General features: G+C 44.8%; 1 protein-coding gene across 1 annotated transcript in view; it reads left to right on the forward strand.

Annotated features, from left to right (window-relative positions):
• CLMP (CXADR-like membrane protein) overlaps positions 1 to 3,577 on the forward strand; it is a 40,711-nt gene extending 37,134 nt beyond the window's left edge. Inside the window, 3 exon segments of the mRNA XM_010286124.1 lie at positions 1 to 77; positions 1,712 to 1,853; positions 3,283 to 3,577. The exon segment at positions 1 to 77 is cut by the window's left edge and continues 61 nt beyond it. Of these exon segments, the coding sequence (XP_010284426.1) occupies positions 1 to 77; positions 1,712 to 1,853; positions 3,283 to 3,577 (514 nt within the window).
• The last annotated feature ends 6,553 nt before the right edge of the window (positions 3,578 to 10,130 follow it).

The raw sequence follows: 10,130 nt of genomic DNA on the forward strand, positions 1-10,130 counted from the left end.
GAGCACAGGATTATACCAATGCATTGCCACCAACGAGGCTGGACAAGAAAGCTGTGTTGTTCAGGTGACAGTGCAGCGTAAGTATTGGCACATAACTAGTGTTCACACCACCGTATGAGCAGTGCTGCTTCACAGCTGTCCCATCTGGACTGGTACACTCCGTGCCACACCTTTGCCCTTTTGTACTTGAATCACACAAAGTAGTTCTTATTTATTGCATTTATGCTTTGCACAGCAGTCCTCTGTATAACCTAAAGTGGTAAATGCATCATTTGGGCTCAGATATTTCGGTCTGTTAGAAATTTTGATTTTTGAGAATTACTAATGAAATATGAGGGGGGAAAAAGGGTGAGTTAGAGGTCCCAGAGTCTCCAGCTTCTCAGATACTTCTGGCTGGAGTGATTGCATGCAATTGCTGTCAAGTATAAAATCTCCATGTGGGATAGTCCATCATTCCAATTCTAGATTGCTTATTTGTTGCACTTGGTCCAGTGAACTATCTAAAGGTAGCTGGAAAGGCTGACTTTGACATGAAATAATGCGCAGAATAAAAAGCAACTTTTGACACAGTTTGGTTTTAATTCAGATTTAATAAATTCTCTCCTGAGCACCAGAGATGAAAATCGATGCTTTACTGGATTAACCCCATCAAGGGTGTGTGCATGTCTAGGTATCTGTGTCATTGCACATGCATGCAAGGAAAAGGGTGGCGTTTAGCACCAGCACTGCAAACAAATCCAAACAACAGTTTAGGAGATTTTTATGTGCAGCTCTCAGGGGAGATCAGCAGGAGCTTGATCTGCTGTGATAAAAGGCTGCTAGTAGTGAATTGTCTCCTGTGGAGATTCCATGGCTTTGGAATTTTTCTGCCTAGCCAGGCCTGAAATAACTGGAATATGGTCATGTGGCAAGGAAAACCTGTTCGCCTCAGGCATCTGAAGTAAAAGCATCCAGGCAGCTTTTATGCCAATTGAACTGAATTGGTTTAAAACCTCACTTTTGTGTGTTAAATCCTCCGTAGGGATGAGCCTTAGGGAAACAACTTTCACCAAACCCAGCCTAGCCACTTTTATCAAAAGAAGTTGTCATGAAGTATCAACTAGGGGCCCGTATACACTGGGAAGTGTTCTCTCATTAACTTTGTTATTTTGGATGAAAAATGCCCTGCACCCGCACAGTATGGTCTTCCTTCCCTCCTTCCTCTCTACCCTCCTCAGGCCATTTTTATCCTCAATTGAGTATTTCATTCTGCAAGTGGATTGTAATCATTCCAGGGTGAGTTGAAGGGGAAGAGAAGTCCTCATGGGGAAACATTCATAGTTCAAACGTTCTTCTGCATCTAAAAGAAGGAAACTGCTTGGTGCTTTGCTTTGCATGTGGATTTTCCTGTCTGTCTCTACTTTCTGTGGTTCTGTGCTCTTACGAGAGCATTTTTCCTCCTCATTTCAGTTCTGACCCATAGTTGAAGGCATAGCACTTGTGATCCCACCCTTCCAGAGGTGAATACTTTCCTTGCTGTTAGCTCAGGTTTAGAAACAATGACTGAAGATAAACTGCTTCAACAGCTGTGTAGAGACATGCCTAAATGTGTAGACTAATACATTCTGTTCTGATTTATACCCAGTGCTATAAGTTGTAGTGTGGTCTAGAATCTGACCATATGACCCCAGTAAGATTTTACAGACTAACCCATTTGTTTTCTGGACAACAGATGCACAAAATATCAGCATGATTGCTGGAGCAGTTTGTGGCGTGGTGGTGGGACTTTCCCTCCTTTTCCTGGTGGTGAGGCTGACAATAAGGAGGAAAGAAAAGAAGAGATATGAGGAAGAGGAGGCCCCAAATGAAATCAGGTAACACCTTTTATTTAATCCCCCACCTTCCATTCTTACAGTTTCACACATCTTTTCGCTACAGTTTTAAGTAACCTAGGTATAAGTGTCTTTAAAGGTTGTTCTAAAAAGCTTTTAAAGTCTCCCTGACATATCAGTGACGAATTTCTTGACTGTGAGAATCTTTGTGAAGACTTTCCAGAAAATTAGATAGAAGAAAATCTCTTTTCCCTGCTCCCCTCCCCAAATTAGCATAACGTTCAACAAAATATCTCTCTCGCGTGCAATTTCAGCATTTTAAAGTGTTGGCATAATCCTCTCCAGTACTAAATTAAACCCACTTGTCCACTGTGGTTCTGAGAGGTTGTTTTGTTTTTTCTTCTCAGTTGCAATTTCTGTTGGGAATGCTATGAGGCAGGCAGGTTCTCACAGTCTTTCTTGAGTCTTTTGAACAACTGTGCTTCTGGATTTAGCTCAGGGTGAAAAATCCCCTGAGCTGCTGTGTGCAGAGTTGAGAAGCCTAGTCCTGAGCGGGTGTACCAAGAATGCTGACGCATGTTCTTTGAACTCATCTGTTAAATGTGTGTGAGCTCTGCCACTTAACTCCCCTAAAGCAGAGATTGGTCTCTAGCCAACAGAGCCTCAACTTCTCCAGAAGGAAAGTGCTGGAAAAAGATATTTCCAGGAATGAGTTCTAGGTGCTCCTGCTCTTGAAGAAACCCCTTGCCTTGTTCCATCCTTACACCTACTTATAAAAGACTGCCTGCCCTCGTATGACATCTATGTACCATTAGGCATCTCTCTAATCTATTCAGCAGCTGATTAGTCTGCCTGATTGGTCAGGTTGCCAGCAAGCAGGTAGTCTCTGCTGTGTTCTTCCCTTTTTTCTGTTCTTTTTGCTTTCAAATCTTGCATGTCTCTTTTAGTTTGAGCTTCAGCCTCTTGTATCACCTTTTCACACATGACTGTTACCTCTTCTCTCTCTCTCTCTCTCTCTCTCTCTCTCTCTCTCTGCCTGGTTCTTACACTTCTTTCACTACCCATATTTTTTTTTAACTAGAAGAACTGGTCTCAGCTAGTCCTGTCTAGGTCATTTGTCATTATGAGTAAGGGTTACAGAGCAGATAGTTCTATCTGAACTGTTTGCACTGACACTTGGCATTTGTTCCACAGACCTCAAAGCCACACACAAAGAGCCAGTCGTGTGCAGCATGTGTTCTAAATCCATTTGAGCAATAGCTCCACAGAGCAATAGGGAGTTCAGTCCACAAAGTCCCATAGCGCAGAATTCAGAAAACCCTGTACCTTGCTCAAACTGCTGGACAAATATGCCCTGGTGATTTGCAGCTTCAACAAGCAACCGCTTACTGCAGCAGCAGTTCAGTCTGGTAAAACGTATAAGTGTTTCTGGTCCTGTGGTATTTGAGCCCTGTCATGTGTTTGATTGCAGGGAGGATGCAGAGGCACCTAAGGCCCATCTTGTCAAGCCCAGTTCCTCTTCCTCTGGTTCCAGGAGCTCGCGCTCAGGTTCCTCCTCGACCAGGTCGACAGCCAACAGTGCCTCTCGCAGCCAACGGACTTTGTCAACTGAAGCTACTCCCCACCTAACTCCTCCCCAGTACAGCCAGAGGGAGACTGAAGGAAAAGAAATTGAGCCAAAGAAAGTTGACTACACTAACCTGATGAAAATGGGAGCGACGCTGGTCATGGTGCCTGCCCAAAGCCGAGCGTTCCAGACTGTGTGACTGCTCACCAGCTGTCTGGAGACTCCTGCTGTTCAGAAACACTTCACATACCACCAGCCACATAGGAATTGTTAGATTAGCTAGCTACCTTCCTGGTCAGCTTAATTTTAATCACTTGTGATTATTCACACCACAAGAAGCCCTCCCACTCAACTCTTTCTTATATCTTCCAGCACTGAGGTTCTGATACAGAATTTTTTTTTAAGAAAGATACATTTGAGGGAGCCTTCTTTTTAAATTATCTTTTTTGGAAATGGAACACTGAGCATTTTAAAACTACAACAGCTAAGTGCTGTACAAATAACAGGAAGCCAAACCTCAGGATTTTTTAAAAGGGATCAACAGAGACATAAAGATGCATTAATATTCCAGAGAGGTTTTGTGGGGAGGGAAAAGTTTCTCGTACTGGTTTTGGAGAACTTTCTCAAAGATGCATTGTCTTACCTGAAGATTTTGAGGCACACTATCTGCTGAGGGTGGTCTGGTGTTCAACCTTAAAGGGAACTGACAGACGCTTCATGTCTTCTGCATTCCATCTTCTAGTGAAATACTTTTGGAGGCTGTAACTAAAGTGCAAATGAAAGGATCACTCAAAAAGGTCAAGAGATGCAGTATTAAGGCATGTGTCTGAACTAACCTCTATACTAAAGAGAAAGGACCCTTTATGTCAAGGAAACAGAGGTGGTTTAATTGCCAGAATAAACTTAATGATGCACCCAGAGAGATTACAGCCAGGAGCCTGACTCTGCTGTTGTGGTCAGCACTGCAAAGCCGCAGTAACTCCACTGGAGTCGCATCTGTGGCACATGAGCCTTAGCGTGATGAGAATTGGGCACTGAATCCAGAATGAAGGCAGTACCTCAAAAAGTGAGGGCCACTAATCTACCAAAAAGCCTGGACGAAACATTTGGAAGATCTCTCTGCTATCGCTAGGTTGTGAATTCACCAGTTTTGGGGTAAGCCATGCTGTAGAAGCCTTATGGAGAGCTCTTCGCAAGACTGAACAAACAGCATTCTTGAGCTGACCTTCAGGCATCCAGGTAAGACTGAAGGATAGAGTGACAGAGCACATAGTGAGGAAAATACACCAGGGACAGGTAAACAAGCACAATGCTGCTTCCATTAGAAAATATTTGTGTGCAGTGTCCCATTTATACACCAAATGCTGGGCCATGTGCTATTGTTGAGGCTTAAACCTTAGTACAAGTCTTAAAAAATGGTAAGGATCATGAAAATATTTTCTGTGATTAAATTAGCCAGAATAAGTATTGCCAAGGAATCTAAAGTCTTATATTGTTTTTGAAGTTGAAGGCTAATAGGAAATGATGGGAGATAGGGACAGGTTTCCTCTGGAGGCAGATCTGTCATTTATATTTTCCTGTGAAGGACTTGGCTCTGACCACTGCTACACACAAGACACTGAGCTTGTAGGTTCTAGATTTCTGTATTCCTGGACTGATGGTTTTCTATTTAAAAATTAGGGGTTTTTTTCATTGGAGGGGGGGGATTTTTCTCCAATTTGTGGAATGAGTCTAGAGGAGATGAATCAGTACAGAACCACCATAAACCTATAATTCTTTCACTCCAGGGACTGTCATTAATCTCCTTTTCTGACTGAGACCCAGAATTCTAGCTTCTTTGCTTGAGATCTTAGACAACCTGATCAAAGCCAAACCCTGCTTGGGCTAGTTCCTTATGGGAAATAGTTTTCAAACTTGCCCTCTACTCTCTGAGAACTCTTCCTAGGAGCAGTCACCTGTTTTCATCACGCATACCAAAATTTCACTTGCTGTCTGTACCCCAGAGTCAGCCTAGCCACCCTTCGCAGGACAGAGTACAGGACTGTTGTGCAGGGAAGGCAGTCTTGAGTCACAGGTATAAACAAAGGAGATGTCTGGTATCAGGTGTTTGATGAGCTTCTACTTCCATGACAGCTCCTGGTTGTTGGATACTATGTCATTTTACCTAGGCAGCTTCCCTGGATACTCCAGAGGCACATTCCTGGATCAGCTGCATTTTGGTGGATTTGGTAGTGGCTGTCACTGCTTGGAAGCAGCAGCTGTAAGCATCTGTGATTCCTCTGCAGTTGCTCTTTTCCTGGACCCTGAAGGCTTAGGTGCTCTAAAGCACTTGGAAGGTACTCCAGAGCTGGGAAAGTCCTGAAGAGCATGAGCAGGATCGCTAGAGTAGTTTGTGGCTTCTTCCACAGTTGCTTATTGTGCTTAATGTTACCTGTGTTGCATCTGAGGATACTTATTCTATGCATATAAAAGCAAGAATGCTTTTCTCACTAAAGAATACATGCCTGAGCAACCAGAAGCCTATTATCACAAAATAAGGGTAACAATTCAAACAGTTGAGCTGGCTACACTCCAAGTGCTAAATGCTGTAGGTTAGCTTTGAGTCACAGGCCAGGCTTGCACTTGGCAAAGTGGAGGATGCTCTGTCTACAGCCTAGAGGCTGCTTGCTGCTGGCTAGGAGAATTTGCACAGCCCGCTCCTCGAAGACTCCTTCCTTGCAGGCCTTCGGGAACAAGCTGCAGGACAGATCAGCTGTGGCAGTCCTCTCCTGGTCTCCAGCTCTCCTGGAGCAGAGAATTCACTCCTTTGTCATATGAGCCATCTGATTGCACGGGGTGAAAGGTTTATGGACCTTGGGGAAAAGGAGTTAGTTGGAAGCAATTGCTGAAGCCTGGTGTGTGTGCTCATTCACGGCTGTTCCTAGCCCTGTCGGGAAGCAGGTGGTACATGTGCTCGCTGTCCGGGCACGTGCAGACTGCACTGCATACAAACCGTGTCAGAAAAAGCACCAGAACAAAGGTGCAAAGATGTGTGGCCTTGGTTACGAAGTGTGGGCACCACGGTGATTTAAAATCACTGTCTGAAATGCTGTGGTGCTTTTCAGACCACGCATCAGTGATCTCGCAGGTGAACACAAAGACAATTCTGCGCTTCAGTTGTTAGCTTGAAGCCCAAAGGGAAAAATTAATTACTCAAAGGACACATGAGAGAGAGATCATTTCAAAGGTAATTTATTTTCAAAGGGACATTTTCTGAGCTCTGGATGATACTATCAGGAGTTGCACAAGGGAAGCAAATGAACCATAAGCCAAACTCTATTTTGTAAAATAGTGTACTTAAAGCATTTACTGTCATATACCTGTTATTACTAGTGTGATTAAATGCATATAATGTTACGTAGCTTTCTTTTGTTTTTTTTTTTTTAGCAGCTAAACTAGGCTTACATCTCTTCTACCTGCTATAATTGATGTACTGTGTCTGAACAACTCAGAGGAAAGCAAATATTTATTATTGATTCCTTTGAATCAATGATTTCATAATTTTTTGTTGTTGGATGTTTTATAAATAAATGTGCTGCAGCTGAAGTGCTACAGCTCAACTAAACTTGTACTAATGCTCCATCTTCTCTGGTATGATGTGTTACATGCTGTCAAGATGAATCCAAGGAAAAAGAAGTATGGAGTCAAAAATACCATTTTTAAGCTAACATGGACTACATGCATATTTGTGTAGAAATTGTGGAGAAGCTGGGTTTTTTCCTGGGTATTTTTTCAGTCTAAATTATGTGACTTGACATGAAGTATGTGAAACCTTGAGTGTTTTGAAGTAAATGGTATTTTGACTTCATGCAGCTATCTTAACCTGAGATATTTTGGCTGAGGATGTAGATGCTTCAAGTTAATATGGTAAATATTGCCAGTGCAGACACAGCACAGATAAAAACCTCCAGTGACGTTGCCCTCCCACTCCCACACCTGCGACCTTACTTCTGAACTGGGTGTGAGATGACAATGAAACCTTGAACAACTAAGAGCACTGTTCAGACAATTTAGATCTCTGCAGATAAGCATTTTGAACTACCTAACAGGAATCTCCAGTCAGGGAGATGTAGGTGGAATTTAGGGTAACTAAACATAACTGTGGTTGATTTCTCTTGCAGTGCTTCAGCCTTCTTTCCCTGGGGGTGTTTTGAGCAGAGGTCTCCCAACATCAGCAATCTTCTTTACTGAAATCTGGGAGTAAAAATTGCAACATAATTACACAGTATTTAAAACAAAACACAGTGGTCTTGTAGGTGTGCCCTTCTGTCTGTCCCTGATTCACCAGGAAATACTCTTTCTGGTGCTCTCCTGAGTTGACAACATTCAAAATCCTGATTACGCGATGCACATTTTGAGAGGGGTTGTGCAATTGCATACTTTAGTACAGCATCAGGAATCTTGGGTTTATTTTTAACCTGGATCAGTTTGTACTTACACACTGAAGGGGGAATACATGATGGGAAAGGGAAGGGACCACCTTGGAAATGCAGGGTTTTCAAACTTCAGCCAGGGTGTGCAGATGCAAGTGTTGTATGCATACAAATGCTGTTGTTTTGAATAGGAAGTGTCTCTGATAATCTCCATTCTTCTCCCAAGTCTGTTTTAAATGCTTAAGGGAGAAGCAGTGCTTGATCTCTAATGTACTAAATTAGCCTAAAAAAATGTTGGGATTCATAATATAAAAAAACTCCATACAGAATACTTATCACTGTCCAGCCCGCTGGGCTCTCATTTTTCTGATACACAGTTAATGAGCTACTTTTGTCCAGTATGTTAACAGCCTTTAATTTCTAATGTAATGAGTCATTTGCCAAACTGCCGCCCTCCCTGCACTGACTCATTGTTGTTCTAGGCTGCCTTCACTCGCTATCAGTCTGCTGGGCGAAGTACGGCTGCACATCTAAATGTCACTATTTAATTTCAAGGTGCAAGTAGTGCTATTCTTAGGTCCTACTGAAATTCTGCCCATGATTAAAAAACCCCACAAAACCAGCAAAACAAAAAAAGCAAAGGCAATCCCTTGTGAACAGCATGGCTCCCGTGAGACTTGGTGCCCGATGTATTCTGAGCAAGTTAGCACTGCATGCCTGAGAAAAATTTCCCGCGTAGCCTGGGAGTTGAGCGCTCCAGCAGCCTGCCCTCTGGATAGGGTGGAGCGTGCTTTGCATGCTGTACCTGGTCAGATACAGGGCGATGGTGTGGTGACCACCCTTATCTTTAAAGGCACAGGAGCGTGACAGCCAGCACACCTTTCCTTTTCCTGCTGCACCTCCCATCTCTAACCTTGTACACCTCAGTTTCAACTCCAAACTACGCCTTCTGTTGTCACCTGAATGTCCCGATTCAGATTCCAGTCCTGTGCGTAGCAGATCAAGAATAGCAGCCACCAACTGTTGCTTTACTCGAGTGACTTCCCATGGCCCAGCACACCCACCACGTCTGCCACAGAAGCCTGGTGGCATTAGAAATGCTTTTTCATGCAGTTCTTACCCCGACTGTAGAAGTTCCTTTGCCCCTTTTCCCACTGCATAGTGTCACAGAGGCTGGCCACGATACAGGTTTTGTGTAGCCCTCCTCGTTGTGACTCCTCCTGACTTTTCCACTCAGTGTTTTATGCCATGTAAACATTTGACACAATTCACAGTGCTCCTGCTAGAGCCTGACCTTATGTGATTTATGACCTCTGATCAGCTTTCAGCCTAAGGCGCTGAGACCAGCTGAACGCTTGTGGTCGTCCGTCTGCTGGCTTGATCTCCAAGGACACTGAACAGCCATGGGTTTCCACTGTTCAGAGCCTCTGTTTCCTTTCCACTGAGTGTCAGTCATGCTGAGAGCATGCAGTGAGCAGCACTGACTTATAAAGGGGTGTCACCTTATCGCTTAGCTTGGTTTGGTGCATTAGCACTGATTATGGATGAGAAAAACTGGAGATGCTGTGGAGGCCAGATTCTGCTCAGTGGAGGAACTGGTGTTGCCCTAGAACACCGCAAACAACATGGTTTTCTCTGCCTGGGTGAGAATGAGGGTGTGGGGAGGCCTCAGAGAACACTGCCTTTTGCCTTGTTAAACAGAACACCGAGGATTACAGCAGCACTGTGCTGCTGGCGCAGACCATGGTACACGGAGATTTACTGAGGCAAGTGCTGTCGGAAGCCTCTGGGAAGCCTTCGGCAACAAGTTGCGAGCATCAAAATGAGCAATGCCGTCATTCCCCGCGGGGCAGACGGTGATCTCCCAAGGCTCTGCGCCGGAGTAGGCCCCCTCTACCTCCACCAGCTTGCCTATCGGAAAGCCAAACGCTCTCTCCTGGCTAGATGTGATTCGCCTGCCGTTACTCTGCTGTTCATTGTGTTTAATCGGACATCGTTGCATGGAGGGGTACCCGAACGCTGGCGCCAGCCTGCTCGGAGACTGTGGGACGGCGACCGCAGGCACCAGCGTTCACGCCGCTCCCAAGGGTCACGGAAGCCCGGGGACGAGAAGAGGGCCGAAGCCCGCACACGGCCGGGCCTCCTTCCCGGCCCCGCATGGCGCGTCCATTTTGACTCTCTCTCCCCCTCCCCCGCTACCTTGTTCCCCCTTCCTGCAGCCCGCCACCCTCTATGCAAATCAATCCGCCAGTCCCCGGTCTGATTGGTCATTCCCACCTAAAAGCGCCTTCCCCCTGAAGCGCGAAATATGCAAACGAGCCTCCGGCGCCCTGTTGCAAT

This window comes from Phaethon lepturus, unplaced genomic scaffold (genome assembly GCF_000687285.1).
Source record: "Phaethon lepturus isolate BGI_N335 unplaced genomic scaffold, ASM68728v1 scaffold38354, whole genome shotgun sequence".
Lineage (NCBI taxonomy): Eukaryota > Metazoa > Chordata > Aves > Phaethontiformes > Phaethontidae > Phaethon > Phaethon lepturus.